Source organism: Pyricularia pennisetigena, chromosome 2 (genome assembly GCF_004337985.1).
Source record: "Pyricularia pennisetigena strain Br36 chromosome 2, whole genome shotgun sequence".
In the NCBI taxonomy this organism is placed as follows: domain Eukaryota; kingdom Fungi; phylum Ascomycota; class Sordariomycetes; order Magnaporthales; family Pyriculariaceae; genus Pyricularia; species Pyricularia pennisetigena.
In genome coordinates this window covers 6,492,460-6,509,840 of record NC_043741.1, presented here as the reverse complement: position 1 = coordinate 6,509,840, position 17,381 = coordinate 6,492,460, and the positions used below count along the sequence as shown (strand labels likewise).

The window sequence follows — 17,381 nt, the reverse complement described above, 5'->3', positions numbered from 1 at the left end:
TAAAAGTCGCCACCAAAGTCACCACCTCCACCATAATCAGCCTCTACGCCATCCTGGTAACCCTCCTGGTAGGCGTCGTGCTCGCCGCTGTGCATGGCACCGGCGAGCATGGTACCACCGAGCAGACCCGCACCGGCACCGAGAGCCAGTGGCATGCCCATGCCCATACCGCCGCGCCCGGCACGCCCCTGCTGTGCCATTCCCGGCCCGTAGCCAGCCTGTGGCGGGTAACCGCCGTACGAGGGCTGTCCGTATGGAGCGTGACCGTAGCCAGGCTGGGGACCGTAGCCCGGCTGACCGTAGGTACCGGGTGGAGGTCCATATCCGGGCTGCTGGTAGCCGCCGTATCCGGGCTGTGGCGAATACGGCGCACCCTGTTGATAACCGGCGCCGGGATAACCTTGCTGGTGTTGTGGCTGTTGGTACTGCGGCTGCGGCGAAGCGCCCGCGCCGTAATGCGCCGTCTGCGACTGCTTGCCCTTGCCAAAGAGCTTGCCCAGAATGCCGCTCTTGGACCTCTCCTGGCGCGCGGGGAGCTGGTTCGGGAAGCCCTGGCCCGGTGCTGGGGACCCGCCGTAGTTGGGGTTGCCGCCGCTGCCGCGAGCACGCGCGTCCTCCTCCGCCTGCATCTGTGCGGCCAGCTTGGCGTCGTCATTGACCGGCGGGTCGCCCGGCCTAGGACTGTTCAGCGGTGGTGGTGCCGGGCCGCTGCTGCCGCCGACGCCGGCTGGATTTGGGGAAGCGACCGGCTGGGTCTCGTACGGGTTCTTCTTGACATCGCTGGGAGTCGCTGTCGCCGATGATGCCGAGGCCTGGTATGACGGGGGAGGGCCCTCAGGTGCGCCATCGCCAGGAGGTGGTGGCGGCACGGCGGGCGCATCGGGTTTCTCCCATTGCGACTTTTTTGTGTGGATGTTGACGTAGTACCTAAACAGGGTAAACGGCCGAAGAAAGTTAGTCCTGCTGTCATCTGTAGAGAAAAAGGCTATATATCTGATGCACCAAGCTGCTAGGGCTTGCATTTCTCAGGGTGCGAGTAATGCGCCGCGCCCTGCAAGGCGCAGGGTGACACCGGCAACGTCTAGTTAGAGGAGGGCAGTTTTAAGCTTACCATTCCTTGTACTGTTCATTCCATTTCGCTAACCAACCCTCAGGAACTTTGGGTGGTGGCGGTCCCGAAGGGACATCAGAGGTTGGGTCTGCCATAAAAAGAGAGCTTTTGGCGATTTGTACGATGATGGTTTATTAAGTAGTTGTTGATTTGTATGTGTTGACGTGGAAATGCAAGGAGGGTGAGGGGAAAAAAAAAAAAGAAAACAGCGCCGTAAAGTAAGTATTCTTGACGCAAGTGTTGACGGAAGGTTCGTGACGAGACGCCACAGGGTAATTTATGCATAGATGCACAGCGAAAGCTGTCAGGGTAATGCGATCCCTACTGGGCGATGGAGGGGGAATTGGAGGCGAAGTGGAAGGCGCCGAAGTGACGACACTATCACCTGCACGTACAGGTACCTAGGCTGCAGGGGTGTCATAGTGGAGCGTGGGGAAGAATGCCGGAAGTATGGGGGCTATGTGATGCCATGAACAAGAGGGAGGCAAGGGAGGGTGCAGTAGAGAAATTCACGGCCCGCCTTCTTGCATCAACCAGTCTCCATTACATTCCCTGCATTGACTGCAATTTAGCCTATCTAGACTATTAGAATCCAGTAAACTTCGTTGACTTATGAACGAATATTAATTAGCAAACCTAGTATCCAAGAAGTACATTTCACCAGCTACGTATTACGGAGACGCAGCTCTTCCCGATAATCAGTCCAACTGCATTATTGACCCCGCAAAAGACAGAACGAAACCTCGGAACCCGAACGAGCCGGAAGCCCCGTCTTACTCGATCAGTCGAGCGAGAGCCAGAAAACTAAATAGGCGCAGAGGAAGAAGGAAAGGGAACCAGAAAGATGGGAGGCTCAGCCGCCAACGATACAACGCCACCACAAACTTGTTTGCCGCCTGCTTTAGCGAACTAATGGGAGCACGGTTGCGAACGGTTGCGTAGGCTTTGTGTGGCTGTGCGGGTTGTGTTCGTCCGGCTTTGGAAATACAGATTTCAAGCAATTGTTTCGGCGTAGCTATAAAGATAAATAGGTTATGTTCATTGGGCAGAGACGAATACTAGGTAGGTATTTTATGTAGCCCAGTCAGCCCAACTCCAAATAAATGTCCGTGACGGTCGATGAACAAAACATGACCATGTTTACGTCAGAAACATGATGGAATCTCTAAAGCAGAGAGAATAACCACATCCATCAAATCCTATCTCAACTATAGAAACACAAGTAGAGCATTACCAACACCAAACTCGGAGCGCCCCATGTCTAGCTAGAAACCAACCGATTTGAATCAGTACGATTCGGCCAAAGAAAACGACCAATGCAGGCCCTGAATGATATGAAACCAAGTAGTCCAAGAAGCGCCTAGGCTGAACAAAAAGAAGCAACAGTCCCGTACTGGACGTACGCCGGAAATGGATAGACAAAATGTATACAATCTAAACTTTGACAAGCGCCCAAGCTGAAATATCAATGCAAACGAAAAAAAAAAGAGAAAAGCAGTAAAAGGAGGAAATCACATGTATATGTGGCTAATACACCTCATCGTTCCTCCCTCGTGTCCGACTACCAAAGAGATACGCCGCCTCCATACAGTACCTTCCGCCGCCAGCTGACATTTTGGTCTCGCTGCCGTAGCAGATGACGACTCCGTCAACAATGCCGCTGAGTATACCTTCCATGGCACCAAGGACGCCCCAGCCGATGAAGGATGCGACCAGGCCGACCACATAGGCGTAGGCGCTGCCTCTGTACCCAGTTTTGCCGCCAGACTCGATCGAGAGCTGCCGCGCTGTCATGACCCAGCCAGCAAATCCAAGCGTGGTCGCCATGATGAATCGGGTAGCATGCAGAAGCAGCTTCGCCAGCCTGTAAGGGAGCAAGGGTGCTGTAGAGCCACGGTGGTGGCCCTTGAACCCCTGGGGCGTCAGCGTTGTTGTGGGTGCATTCGGCGTCAGGAAAGTAAGCTGGCTTAGGCCCCTGGCTGATGTAGCTAGGTTTTGTGAGTGAATTGCAGCGTACGTGAGGGTGAGTGGGTTGGTTAGAGCCGCTATGGACATCGGGATAAAGGAGTGAAAGAACAGCGTGAGTAGCCCTGCAAGCCGACGCGGCAGAACGAGAAGCGGCAGGCGAATTATTACCGCCAGAAGCGTCGACAGACAGATAGTGCCAAAGATGGTGGTGCTGGCGTGGCTCATTGCTGCAGAGACAACTTCCGTTGACGAGGTCTTGGGCACAGCGTTCCGATGAAAGTACCACTGAGATACCGTCGCTGCTGCGGTACCTCTCTGGACACCCGAGATAACCGACAGAGTCCAAACGTACATCAAGACAAAGTAGGCCGCAAGCCACCAGGTTGACGCCTGCAACACAAAGGAAGCTCCCGAGAAATACCCACCGAGGAATACCCTGGTGAACATGCCAAGCCACATCCAAGTCCACAATACGATCAGTGCCAAGCACGCCATGCCCACCAATACCAAGCCATGGTTGGCTGCCAGAATGCGACTCGAGAACTCGAGGATCTCCATGGACGACATCAACGCTCCTCGCCCTTTCCAGACCATGTAGCACCAAACAACAGCCGAAATTCCCGGCACGAAGGATGCCCATCTCATGACCACGTCTTGAAAACCCGTGCCATGATCACGACCCTGATAGCTCGAGATGACTGGATAGAGCGTGAACGAAAACATGATGATGGGCACGGCAATAACGATGAGCCAGACGAGCGGCCTGACGAACGACCGAAGAGCCGCCAACCAGACCAAAGACACAATGACGGCAACGAGCGTGTCGACGGCCAAGAGGTGAAAGGACGCGACGAGAGTTGTGTATATCGTGTCCCCCAGGGGTTTCTTACGACTAGGAGTGGACGTATGCAGATATACGAGCATGAATGTCGCGAAGAGTGAAGCAAAGGCGATGACGTAGAGCCAAGCAAAGAAAGTGTCATGCTTAAAGATCTCTCCGTCTGTTGGCGGTGCCATCGGCTCCTCAACCGCTGTTGTCGTCGCGACGCTCTGTCGTAAAAGCCCAACCTCAGAATCTGCGCCCGCGGAACCCCTCCGCAGATCAAACCGACGTCCAGGTTTGAATTGCTGAAATGCAGGTGGACTTTGGTCCACAGATCCCTCAACTGTCAGATCGGCTGGTGGTTCACTGTCGCCAAAAGTAGTAGATTCGAGCCCGATGTCGACCATTTTGCCCTTGCTGCTGCTACCCTTGCCGTCGGATGATGTATCGTCAGACGCTCGTCGATCCCGATATCCCCCGTCTGCGTCCACTACCTCTTCTGTCGTGGGTTCTTGGTCCTTGGCCCGTCTGTGGACACTCCTAGTGCCGTTCCAACTGCTTCGGATTCCCATGGCGCGGCCTCTTTGTGCATAGATCCTGCTATCATCCGTAGGTTCGGCGTCCTCCCTGCTCTGGTCCAACGAAGCACGGCTCTCGTCGTTTTCAACTTCGGAGCTTTCGTCTAACCGACTCGCAGCAAAAACCCTCCGAGACCTCTGCAGCGCGGAGAAATCGGCATGTTCACGATCTCGCTCCTCATCGTCGTCCAGGTCCGCACGAGCGCTGTGGAACAAAGGTGCCTCTTGTACTCCGGCGGCGGAATATCGGGACGCAAAATTCAGGCCGCCAAACCGTGACCCTCCTCCATGTTGTGATTGATATGGGTTCCCCGGACCCCGTCCTAGAAACGCCCGTCCGTATCGCGACCCCCGTGCCGGCCATTCTGATTGCCGACCACGGCTGCCGGGATGTTGTTGATCGTTGTCGTCTTGACCTAGGTTCGATATTCGAGATTGCGACTGAGCAAGAAACCTCGATGCATCTGAGGAGAATGACATGTTAACTTCGCCGCTCCAACGCGCTGCGAACTGGCGCTGGGCAATGACGGAGACCTACATTCGGAGAACATGATTTGCGTGCTGGGAGCCGCGTTTGGAGAGGCGACCTCTCCCGCAGATCGGAAACGATGTTGATTAGGTTGACTCCGGTTGACGATGAGTGACTGAAAATGACGGACAAAGGCACGTCAGATACGGTGTGGCTTGCTGGGCTGTTCAATCGCCGCTTGTTTTGTCGGGCAAAAGAAAGCGAGAAGCCGTCCGTGCGGCCTCAAAGCGCGCCTGGCTGTCGTTCAACGATCCAAGTAAAGTACGCAACGTCGGTTCTTAGTAGCTGTGTGAAAATGATGATGACTACGACTACCTATCTGCCCAAGCGCGATCACGAACTCGAGGCGCCGGGCTGTCAGGTGGATGGATGTTGGATTGTATGGGGGTTGGTAGTACCGTATGTGGAGTGCGGGGACGATGCCGGTTGGGTGTGGGCTTGTGACCAACAAAGAACCGGTTGCAGACTGTGCGCGAGTGTAAATTAGCTGTCTTGCTGAGAAGGTAGTTGATCAGACCATAGGAACTAGGACAGAAAAGAAAAACATTCCTCGAGAGATCAAAAAAATGACAACACACGTGCCAACCTGATTAAAGATTTGAAGGGTGTGATTCATTGCAAAGACGTGATAGCCTGACTTGCATCCGATACAGGCGGCGATTCGCTTCATAGGTACCTGTTCCTTTCGTCCCCACCCGGCCTTGTCTTCCAGGCAAACGATAAACCAATCAACGACGGGTCTTGCCTTCAGGTGCGGCATCAGGCGTCATTGAGGACAGGGTCAAGCCTCCATTACGGGCTACAAACTATACCGCCCTGTGAATCGATGGATGGATGTATGCAAGGAAATGCTTGAGAGGCTCCAGCAAAGCAAGCAATGGAGATAGATGCAAAGAGATGGAACTTCCCCACTTGTACCTGAGTACCAAGATGCTTTACTACCTATTGAAGTAGTCTGACAACCTGAGGAGCCACCATGAGTAGCTCCGGTGCTGCGAGCTGCAGCACGCATTATTTTCGGCAATCTAGCAAAGTCCTAACATGTATTGCACTGTACGGAGATGGGCACTAGCAAGACTAGATACCTTATGTAGGTAGAAAGCGACTACTTGACAGGGATTGAGGGACAAAATAAGAATTGATGGTTGACTAGAAAATGCAACCAATGCCGCCGATTACCTTCTTTTTGGCAGAAAACACCTTACCTTGAAGGTACCTTTGCAAGCATACAAAACAGAAAGAGAAAACAAAAAAGATAAGAAACGCTCGCGTGCTACAGTCATGTCTAGTGGATCAAGCAACTCATGTGCCCCACCGTCTGTCAAGTCGAGGCGCCTTGTACCGGGACACTGTCTCTGTCCCAAAGTAAAACCTTCCGCTCGCCTCGGCTGACAGCGTTCGTCGCGTGTGAATGGCTACAATAGACACTGTGATCAACCACTTAGTATCCTCAACGTCACCTGCATGTGGACAAACAGCCGTTGCGTATCACCAGAGCATTCTCCCATCCAGTCTTTTTTAGCCTAGTTTATTCGTTATCCCAAACCAAAACAAAAATCAGTCATTGGAAAAAAGAAGGGAAAAACAAAAGGGTATAGACTACCCTGCGTGCACAAGACCAGCATTAGCAGGCAAAATCCGGCGCCATTCTTCCTGCAAGCCAATTCAGAACCCGAGCGAAACGGTCCCCCTTTTGTACCGTGCCAGCAAAAGCTTACAGACCAAACCGGACAGCCTCGCCCTCCAAAAAAAATAACAAAAAGGCTTCGGACTTTTTATCGTCGTCCGATACCCCAGCTCGACCGAACCCTCCCTTTTCTGTCCCGTTCTGCTCAATATTCCCTCGATGGCTGACCTGGACTCCGCGGCCGGCCCGACATGGGACTACATCGCCAAGCTGGTGTGCATCGGCGATTCAGGATGCGGCAAGTCGAGCCTTACCGTCCGCCTCTGTGAAGGCCGCTTCGTCACGCACCACGACGTGACCATCGGGGTTGAGTTTGGGAGCCGTGTCGTCCCCGTGGGCCCGCCATACAGCCGGAGGTTAGCAGCCGCCGCATCTGCATCATCGTCGTCATCGTTACACTCCCGTCCCGCAACAGCAGACGCGGACGCCACGCCGGCCGCGGGCGGCCTGCCGGCACCGCCCCGCCCCCCCGCACCCGACCCTCCGCAGAAGCACATGAAGCTATCGCTGTGGGACACGGCAGGGCAGGAGACGTACAAGTCGGTGACGCGCTCCTACTTTCGTGGCGCGTCGGGCGCCTTGCTCGTCTTTGACCTCTCGCGCCGCCAGACCTTTCAGCACGTCACCGACTGGCTCAACGACCTACGCCAGATCGCCGAGGAGGACATCGTGGTCGTCCTGGTCGGTAACAAGGCAGACCTGACGCGCTCCAGCAGTAGTGGCGCCGATGCCGACTCTGCTGCCGACGATGTGTCCAACAAGCGCGAGGTGACGCGGGAGGAGGCCGAGGCTTGGGCCAGGCGGAATAATGTGCTCGAGTACGTTGAGACGTCTGCCAAGAGCGGCGAGAACGTCGAGATGGCCTTTATGCGTGTCGCAGAGCGCATCTTTCAAAATATAGAGGCTGGAAAGTATGACCTGAACGACAGGCGGTCAGGTGTCAAGGGTCCCGCCGCCACTGTGCCTGGGGCGAGGACGCTTCAGCTGCAGCCCGACCCGCGGAGAGGTTCAAGCTTTGGCTGCTGTTGATGACCAGAGAAGTCCTAGAGGATGTGTATGGCGCAGACGGAACCAGGCTATTCGAATGGCTCGAGTATCCTAGACTACACCTATAGTTCGTTCCGTTCACGTAAATTAGTGGCACGGTGCCCATGGACAGCGGCTCTCTCCCATATGATTCCCATCACGTCCTAGTTCGCCAGCTCGCTCAAGCTTGTATATCTAAAAGAAAAAAAATACGTTAATTCATAATGAGATCATGAGCGCAGAACTAGCATTCGTACCATTCCAAAAAGAAACCGAGACATGAAACTCAAGTCAACAAATGAAAATCCGGGGCTCTGTATTAAGCTGTAGCAGAATATCTTTTTGCCAACTTCACGGTAGCTACGCCCTCACCAGCTTTTGCTCATATGGTAGGAGATGTGTTCGTGCCCAACCGCTCGCCTTCTCGAACCTGAACGCCTCACGTCCCATACATCTGGTCGTGCTGTTTCCCACACCCTGTCGTGCCTGTCCTTTCTAGCTTACAAAAAATGGCATTATGTTTCCCTGATAACGGGATGACCGACGCCACGGGTTTTGACAATGATTTTGATTCGATATGTCCTTGTGGAAGCACAATTCTAGCCGAGAGCTCATGAATAGGACAAATCATTCTTAATTCGCCGTTCAGACCTGATCCCGCTTAATCAGACATTCTCCACGTGTCGAACCATTTAAGGTAGCTGTAGGTCCTGTTGGGACCAACCATGCCCCAGCAGATCGGCATGAACAGAATGTAAAGACCGATGACGATCGTGTAAAGGGCAGTGTAGATGCCGTACTGGATAGACTTGTGCATGTCGCGAGTAAACCAGTCGACGAGGAAGCCGAATGTCAAAATGGCAAAGTAAAGCGCCGGGTAGTAGTGGTGCACGTAGGTGACACGCGCCATGACGACGAAAGGCAGATAGTGTAGGAACCATCCTACGAAGGGATAGACACCTGAGTAGTGGATCTGGTCAACCTCGGGCATCGAGAGATCCTGGAATCCACGCTGCCAGCGGAGCAGGTACCAAACCACAACCAGGCCAATAATTCCCACGCCGGCAGTGGTACCCCAGTAAACAAAGGGGTTGCCCAGGAGGAAGTACTTGACGATGTTGTCGTCCCATCCACACATGCGCAGACCGACGTGGAGGATTGGCCACTGCCACCATTGCGAGGCAAGATCGTCTTGCTTGTCAGGATCGGGGACAAGGGCGTTGTTGGACGTCATCATAGCCACGTTGACTGAATTCATGGTCAGTGCAATGTGTTCAGCACATGGAATAGCAGGTAGAACTTACGGTGAATGAAGTCATGGATGAACGGCGACCTGTATACTCCAGGGTTTCCCTTGGGCACTGTAGTTTCACCAGTCAGTTGACACCCGTCCTTCACGCAACCCATTTGTGGACCAGCTCTCAGTAAACTCACGTTTGTCGTTCCAGTGTGCCTCAACGTTCCACCAGGTGTAAGTATCGCGGGGGTTGTTCTTGGGGGTACAGGCGACCTCGATCTGCTTGAAACCCCACTGAGGGAGGTTGACATTGCCAGCACGCAGGTAGCAGCCCAGAACAGCATGCTTTAGCCTGAAAGCCGTAGTGAGCGTCCTGACTCTGCTGCGGTCACGTGAAGCCACATCACGGACAACTTCGACCTTCCAGTGATCCTTGTCGTCACCAACAGTCAGGTTACCATAGCAAGAGACCTCTTTGTCCGACTTGGTCATGGGCGCCGCAATGTCGTGCGAGTGAAGGTTGCGGCCGGTCTGGACGTGAATCAGACGGAAAACATCACCGTCGGCAATGAAGCGAGGTTCCTCATCCGCCTTGTACTCGCGGTCGTTACGGTTAGGGTAAAAGAACCAATCGTTGTTGGAGTCCTTGTGATGGTAACAAGTGACCTGCTGTTGGGTTGAGCCTTCGGGATATGTCTGAACGTGACTGTGCAGGAGACCACCGCCATAACCCATGTTCTTGATGGTGACGCGGCTGCCATAGGCAAGCTCCAGGGGGCTGTCTTTGCCAACCTCTGTTCCCTGCAAGTTGGCCTGGAAGAGGGAGCTCATCTGGGCATCTCCGGGACCCGTCTTGGTGAGAACAGCAAAGTGGATGGCGAAGCTCAGCATGTAGACCAGGAAGGGAAGGATGATGAGTCCAACTACCCTCGCAGCAACATGTGCGCCAAGCTCCAGCGGCGGCATCTTGAGGTTTCCGAACTTGTGCCACAAATCCTCAACAGTGTATAGACCGACGAGGGCAGTAACGAAGAGACCAACCAGCTTGACGCTCGTGACGCAGCCGATGCTAAGACCAGTCATAAACAGCCAGAAGAACCACTCTGGTTCAAAGCTCTTGTTCTGGAGACGGTGGAACTTGGCCCAGCAGAACACGGTGGTGACGGTACCGCAGAGCAACATCGAATCGAGAAGGATGAACTAGTTGTGAGAAGAAGGGGGAAAAAGGTCAGCATAGCTGCATCCCATAGGACAGGCTGGGCTTGAGTTCTGAGGGGCCATGTTACCCTTGAGATGGTGGTGTAACTGTTCTCGCAAAGGACCATCAAGGTCACCAGCCACACAGCTGGGCGCTTGAAGTTGAGCTCCTTGGCGGTCAGGTAGGCAAACGGGACGATAATGGCACCAAAGAATGCGTTGAACTGGCGCATGAATGTGTAGTTGACCCAATCAGGGTACTTCTCTCCCGACTTGAATTCAAAGGAGCCATTGTAGCCTGCCATGTAGCCAGAGAGGCCAACCAGCATCTTTCCTAGCGGCGGATGGACATCGAAATAGTATGTCCTGGAAATGTAGTGTGATCCGAACTTCCCAAAGTGGGCCTCGTCCCAAGTCACGATGTCGGACTTGCCAATCTGGTAGAGTCGTGTAAAAAATGCGAGAGCCGTGAAGATTATGGGCGCAATGAGGAACTCCCACTCGTCGAGGACCTGCAAGAAAGATGCTTCCTGTGGCAAGTGAAAAGATCATAGCTGTCAGCTTCGCTTGCTTTGTTCATGTTATTCTTTTCATGGCCTTCAATTTCATACCTTCTTGACCTCCTTCTTCTTGTCCTCCGGCTCGACCCTTTGGACTGTCCCCGCGGTCGGCTCGGTGATGGGGATATTGCGCCGCCTCAACTCGCCTTGGTCGGCGCCTGAGGCGTGGACCGCCGCATTATCCGCGGCCATTCCGGAAACTGATTTTCACGCCGGCTCTGTATATCTGACAGGGTTGGCGCAAGAGTGTTTGGCGCTCGATGTGCGCAATCGAGATTTGAAAATTTGTAACTGCAAAGCGTTGGAGAAATACCTGCAGAAAGGAGCGTGTCGAAGTCGAAAGGTGGGTGGGTAAAGTTGGTGGCGTAATCCAGGAAAAGGAAAAAAAGACACGGGTCAATTGGGTCAATACCAATGATGATGGAACAAAACCCACAAGATATTTGGTTGACAATGAAGGACCAAATAGTCCCAATACCACAGAGGAGAAGAAGAAGAAAAAGAGAAAAAAAGTCAAGGCCTTACAAGACCTGCGCACGAAGCTGAACTACGAATGAAGGGATCGTGAGGTTCCACGACAAATCAATCTGGCCTCTTCAATGGTCTCGCTTCTCGTGTTCCCTAGACCATTCAGCTCCAGTCTTCAAGAATCTCAGCGTGCCAATCAAGGTGCCGCGTTTTTTTGCGTGACGACGGGACCATAGGAACCTCAAAAAAGGGGCTTTTGGGGGGAACCCGCATAGATCGCCTGTAAAGCTGGGACAACCCCTGTAGGTCGATACCACCTACCCACTACTCTAAGGGATGTCAAATGTACAAAATAGTTCTAGTGTTATATTCCTTCCAAAACTGTAAAGAGATAATTTTGACATGAAGATAATAGACATTTATTCAAAAAATATCGGGAATTTTGCTACTGGCTTGTCATTTACGCATGTTATAAGGAATTTCTTTAGTCTCGTTCGCAGAGGCCAAGTCCCTATGCAGAGCTGCGTGGCGTTAGGAGATAGTTCAGGTGAAGTACCTCCCTACAGGTCTAAACAATTTAGGTGAAATCTAGGTGACACATTAGCAGTAGGTGGGAAAGTCATCAAAACCTTGAACCATCTAAACATCATTTCTCAACAATTCAGTCCAAATCCTTAGGACTGCTAGAGAGCTTATTTGACTGTCACAATTGGAAATCAAATGGTTGATCATCTGTCAACGAGCAAGTGTAAACCGTGATCCAATAACAAAATGTTACACAGCGTATAACAACAGTACCTGCAATTTGTCACACTCTTACCATCCGTGTTCGTGTCAAGGGCCCCACATCAATCAGCTGCCAAGTGAGCAGACGGTGCTATAATTGGACGCTTCGAACTGCTCTTTAATTGAAGCCACCTTGCTCGTCATCAAAAGGGGACTCAACTTGTAAAGGGACAATCGTCAGGGGGGCCGCCAATGGTCCCAGATTCCAGAACGGAAATTTTCAGAAAAGATAACCACCATCAAACCACATATTTCTCCCCCTGCATGGCTGGCCAAGGTCATTAGAAGCATCCTGTCGCTGGATAGCGCTTCATCAAGTGCATATGGAAGTATAACGAAGAGAAACTTCCCACGCTATTATGGCTTCTAGGTGAGTTTTGTCCCAACGCGCCAGCCTCTCTTCATATTCCGGCGATAAGACAGCGACCGCGAACCTTGGCAAACGGTTTGCGGCTGTGACTTGTCGCAACCGCAAGTATCAAATGCACAGCGCTCCTCAACCGGATTGCCTTTGTGCAATTCGCGAATGAAAGCTATACAAATAAAGCATGCAGACTTGAAAACGGTGCGCTGGTCGCAGCACGTCTTTTTTTAAAACCTACTACGTCATTGAAGGTCCAAGTGTCTCTTCTAACACGCCACCCGTTTTTGCCCGGCCGTCGCAGTAGATTCGGTCCCTCGTCGCTGCACCAGCGCGATCCGCGCAGCGCCCTGTTCGAGGGGTACAACGGTGGCGCCGACAGTAACCGTCGTCCCAGTCCGAGTCCGAACCGTGCCGCCGCCGGCTATGGATACCCCGGCGGACCTGCATCGAGCCACCTGGGCGTCCAGGGCTCGTCGTACCGTCCCGCAACACCAAACAAGAGGTTGGTTTGGTTTGGCTCTTTTGTCATGGGGAGGAGTGGTAACACGGGAAGAAATGGAACACATCCGAGGCTAATGGCTGGTTGTGCTTTGCAGGGGACAGTACAGCGATGCGGTACTCAATGAGCTTGAGAGCCAGAACGATTCCCAGGTTGAAGGGATCATGGGGAAAGTCAGGATATTGAAGGATGTGAGTTTTGACCCAGGGAAACCCTTTGGTCGCAACCGGGCCTCCCGCTGACACGTAGTTATGGACTTAGATGACGGTGGCCATTGGCGATGAGATCAGAGAATCATCAGCTCTTGCTGAAAAGATGAACGACAGCTTCGACACGACCCGACTACGACTGCGCGGTACTATGAACAGGATGATGGTGATGGCCGAAAGGACCGGAGTGGGCTGGAAGGTGTGGCTAGGCTTCTTTGCTGTCGTTGCTATGTTGTTCATATACGTTTGGCTGTTCTGAAGAGGCTTGCATACTGCCCAGTAGGAGAATATACTGTCACCGACATCTCCTTTAGGCCAGGGTGGAAGGGCTCGCGCTGTATCACATAACTACACTGTAAGAACAGAAGGCCACCGGAGTTTTGCGGAGTTTGGTTATATAGGCAACAGTCTCATGGGCATCTTCATTTTCCGATGAGGTCACGAACCATCACTACGTTGATCTGATCCTTATGATTGATAATCTTGAATGGGTATTTATGCTTTCGTTGTCTTTGGTCTATGCTTCATCCACAATCATAAGTATACAAGAACTCCCAAGCCATGATTATGATGTCGTTTCTGAACCACTCATCCCTAGCCAGATATGCGCACTGTTTGCGTATCTCCTGCCTTCTCTCATATGTTTCTTCAAGGTAGCCTCCGGACTTGGGGACTGCTGCTGCCAGGCAGACTGCTTCCATCGCGAGAAAGAACACTACTCAAGTCCAAACTGGCTCTGGGGTTCCCATACTGCCCCTGGCCTCTTAAGTTGACGCTCCTGAACTGTGATGACGCGGACGGGTGGCCTTGCGCAAAGCTGGTTTCAGCCGGACCGTCCTCGTCCTCATCACTGCTAGTTAACGAGGCGTCGCTGTCGGTGTGCTCATAACCACCGCTCTCTGCCTCGGGGATCTCGTCGTCAAGATCGCCGTCCATGTCCATGTCCAGACCATCGTCCAGACCGCCGTTGTCGTAGGAAGCATGGATCAGGTCGTCTTCCTGTAGCATCTCGGCAGCTTCCTCATCGTCAACTTCGTCATCCGCGCCGGGGTACATGTCGTCTTCCTGATTGTTTGCCGCCTGGCCACGCGACATCATCCCAAGGAATCGATCCTCCGTGGCAACAACTTGACGTAGCTCCCTCCTCTGCTGTGCGGTTGCATGAGCATCTGATGTTCTTTGGACCGCGCCACCAATGCTGACCCGGCCGGGGCTTGATCCTTCGCTGTCCGTGTCATCACTGTTCTCGCCGTCGTCTTCTTCGCTCGTCGTAGTGGCCCCATCGTAGCCAAAGCCCTCATCCGCATCCGGGATCTCGTCGTCCAAGTCCCTCTCGACCGGTGCCTCGCCAGCATCCTCAGCGCCGTCCTCGGCCTCGTCCATGACATCGCCCTCACCCTCCACCAGGCCCTCCCCATCGGCCTCAGCCTCAGCGAGTTGCTGCGCAAGCTGCTCACGCCGCATCGCCTCGGCGTGCTCTTCGGCCTCGCGCCGCTCCTCACGCAGCTGGTAGAGCGACTTGGTTATGCCTGGCGGCTTGAGCCATGTTGCGCCAAAGTTACCCACGTTATGTCTCCTCCGTTCCTGCAGGGCTTCATCCGCCCGCAGCCGGGCCAATGCGCTACGCTCGACTGCAGCGGCGCCCTGGCGGCGGTTTTGCAAGCCCGAATTCCCATCTTGGAGACCCTCATTGGTCAGGTGACCGTTGGGATTCTGAGCTGGGTCGAGAAATGAGGATGGGATTGGGGCGCGGGACGACGAGTACCACAGGGCGTGGGACTGCGGATTGTAACTCGGGTCAGCTGTGTCCCAAAATGGCAGAGACTTCTTTTTTTTGGATTCCGTGCTTCAGGATATACAGGTGCATACGTCGTGAGGCATCAGTTCTGGAAGTACCATGGAGAACATCTTGACGAGTGGCTGCACAGAGCCAGCTAGCGCAAGGCAGCCTGCGTGGTTTTCACTAAAGCCTTTTGCCCGGCCGATTGGGAGACAACAGTAACTCCGAGAAAAGCAGGCACGTCGCAATAGGGAAAAACCAATTTGAAGCGATGCTCGTATAGAAGGTGGGATCGTTGTGAAAGGCGGACTCAGTGGTACCGTGGCAAAGCTGCTCCCAGGAGATGACGTTTCTATCAGTGTCAACCGAGTCGCGTTGATTGACGCTTGAACCGCGTTTTGGAGACAAACTCCAACTGCTTGTTTGTTATGTTCTCCTACCCCGCATTGAATTTAGCGCAGGCGCGCGTCTACCATAACCCATTCCAACACCCCTGCAAAAGGGGGGTCCAACAGAACCCCTCAGCTGGGACACTTGGACCAGTCTCGACCCTTGCAATTCACATCTGCTCGCATGTGAAATTTCTGGCGTCTGGACACAAAATCCAAAAAAGGATCAGAAATTCCGCACCTTCCGATGCAGGAGCTCATGGAAGATCAAGAACCAAATGCATGATCCCGGCTATGATTCTTAGTTGACTCATAAAGAGGCGCGGCCATACACAAGTCGATCCTGGCCCCGTCTAGGAACCTGGAAACCTCTCTAATACTTGGTAACCGAGCATTTGTCGCCCCTCGGTATATCCAATCAAAGCCTGGTGAATGTTCCCCGTGTACACCTCCACACACCTCGGGTCAATGACTCGGGAGTCGCCGAGAGATCCTTTATTGCCTGAATTCGCTCTCTTCCCGGCAGTTGGGCGAAAGTGGATGGGGGGAACAGCCTCCCAAATTTTGCCAGGAACCTATTTGTCACCGTAACCCTTTCCGTCACGTAATGAATGAGTTGGCACGAGGGCGACAGGCCTCAAAGCAGAAATATACGTACTAGTATGACACCCACACATTTGAAGCATGGAGACGCTCTAGACTGGACGACTCAACAAGCCCCTTTCTCACCATTCTCATTTTGCACGCGGGAGATTGCGGAGTGTCCTGCACCGCCCATTTGACCTCCACCGAGTCTGGATGAGACGATAAATGTCGGGTAAATTCGGAATTAACAAAAAATATTCGTCCTGTGTCCACAAGCCCGGCCAGACGTCGGACAATTCGTTGCATGCAATGGCATGATGGAGTAAGCATCAGTGCGCATGTGGGAAAGAAGCCGATGTCGCAAATCAAAGGTGTCATCCATGGTCGATGTTATTATTTGCACGGATTGTCAAGGGCCTAATCCCAGCAAGCTAAGATCTCGGTGATCCATAGTCGCCTCCTGCAAGCAATTCAGCCGATGCCTCACATCCGACTACTGCGTGTGCTGCTCTACTATTACATTCAAGGTTCATGCTTATATCGTGGGTAGATAGACATCTTTTACAGAAAAAGCAAATGATGGTGGGTTAGGCAGGTCTAGTTGGCTGCAAAACGACAACGTCCAAACCGTTCGCCCGGTTCAACAGACGCCCCCCGCCAGCCGGTCGTGTGCCAATGTCTCGGTTCAACCTCGCATGCCACTGTGCTGCTCGCATATTGGACTATCGGGCGAGGGCTAGCAAACTAACTACTCCGTAGACCACGGGCTTGCAAATTATTCCGCGGGGAGCGAATCAGGTTGGGCCAAAAGAGAGCTCTGAATCGAAGGGTGGTGTCACATTTTTTCTTATCTCCCAGACACAGTTTGATAGCCTGTTCTCTTGATAGCGTTGGCGGTGGGTAAGGCTACAGGGCCGGTGTTATGATTGGCTAAACGCCACTTTCAATGTCGATGTCAAACCTTTTAGCAAAAGCCTTGGCTCATGCTTGCAGATTGGGGGACACCCCTCACGAGGACATTAGCCCCAAAAAGATGTTTAGATGGAATGGTAAATCGGGGTGGTGGTGCGGGCAAGTTGCATTGAGCACACTAGCCTGGGGGTGAAGGATGCATCTCTTGCAGCCAGCAGGCAGGGTGCACGGCGTCAAGGACGGCTCAAAAAGGCTTGTACCACTCTACTCAACCGTAACGAAACGGCAATTTACAGCGACGGCGCTCTGTGGTGCGGGTACACGATCGCACGTAGACGTGAGACACGAACTTCTCTTAGTGTTATTAGTTCATTGCAGTTTCAATTCAAACGCAAGATCCGATCCGGCACTTGAACCACATTTATCGCCACGATACAACATTGTACCACGTACAACGTCGCATGGAATATATCGGAGAGTTACGTGTTATCCCAATTGGCCTGATGCTTTCTTTTTCTTATTTTATAGGTGTGCATGCAGCCGTAAGATGCAATGCGATCGCTCTGTTAAGCCGTCCGTGGGGGTACCCAATAAGATGGGAATCACAGTGCGTTCGGTCCAGTTCAAGAACACGCCCATGCATACAATCTGGAGGTGGCTCTGGAAAAAAAAC

The 17,381-nt window shown here is 53.0% G+C and overlaps 6 protein-coding genes across 6 annotated transcripts in view; 2 read left to right on the top strand and 4 right to left on the bottom strand.

Moving 5' to 3' along the window:
- PpBr36_01830 (uncharacterized protein) overlaps window positions 1-1,206 on the bottom strand; it is a gene marked incomplete at both ends in the record, with an annotated part of 1,333 nt that extends 127 nt beyond the window's left edge. The window contains 2 exons of the mRNA XM_029889014.1: window positions 1-927; window positions 1,112-1,206. The exon at window positions 1-927 is cut by the window's left edge and continues 127 nt beyond it. Coding sequence (XP_029750921.1) covers window positions 1-927; window positions 1,112-1,206 — 1,022 coding nt within the window. The remainder of the gene's footprint in view (window positions 928-1,111) is intronic.
- A 1,432-nt stretch (window positions 1,207-2,638) lies between these two features.
- Window positions 2,639-4,960, bottom strand: PpBr36_01829 (uncharacterized protein; the record flags this gene model as incomplete). The annotated part of the gene is made up of 1 exon (XM_029889013.1): window positions 2,639-4,960. The coding sequence occupies one exon, from the start codon at window positions 4,958-4,960 to the stop codon at window positions 2,639-2,641; it is 2,322 nt and encodes a 773-aa protein (XP_029751715.1).
- Window positions 4,961-6,855: 1,895 nt separating this feature from the next.
- Window positions 6,856-7,725, top strand: PpBr36_01828 (uncharacterized protein; the record flags this gene model as incomplete). Its single annotated transcript, XM_029889012.1, has 1 exon — window positions 6,856-7,725. One exon carries the CDS (start codon window positions 6,856-6,858, stop codon window positions 7,723-7,725), a length of 870 nt encoding a protein of 289 aa, XP_029751716.1.
- A 658-nt stretch (window positions 7,726-8,383) lies between these two features.
- PpBr36_01827 (uncharacterized protein) lies at window positions 8,384-10,908 on the bottom strand (the record flags this gene model as incomplete). Its single annotated transcript, XM_029889011.1, has 5 exons — window positions 8,384-8,970; window positions 9,027-9,083; window positions 9,157-10,159; window positions 10,246-10,686; window positions 10,768-10,908. 5 exons carry the CDS (start codon window positions 10,906-10,908, stop codon window positions 8,384-8,386), a joined length of 2,229 nt encoding a protein of 742 aa, XP_029751128.1.
- A 1,421-nt stretch (window positions 10,909-12,329) lies between these two features.
- Window positions 12,330-13,301, top strand: PpBr36_01826 (uncharacterized protein; the record flags this gene model as incomplete). Its single annotated transcript, XM_029889010.1, has 4 exons — window positions 12,330-12,340; window positions 12,636-12,836; window positions 12,931-13,024; window positions 13,095-13,301. The coding sequence occupies 4 exons, from the start codon at window positions 12,330-12,332 to the stop codon at window positions 13,299-13,301; spliced, it is 513 nt and encodes a 170-aa protein (XP_029751129.1).
- A 389-nt stretch (window positions 13,302-13,690) lies between these two features.
- On the bottom strand, window positions 13,691-14,950 carry PpBr36_01825 (uncharacterized protein; the record flags this gene model as incomplete). Its single annotated transcript, XM_029889009.1, has 2 exons — window positions 13,691-14,821; window positions 14,912-14,950. The coding sequence occupies 2 exons, from the start codon at window positions 14,948-14,950 to the stop codon at window positions 13,691-13,693; spliced, it is 1,170 nt and encodes a 389-aa protein (XP_029750548.1).
- Between the last annotated feature and the right edge of the window lie 2,431 nt (window positions 14,951-17,381).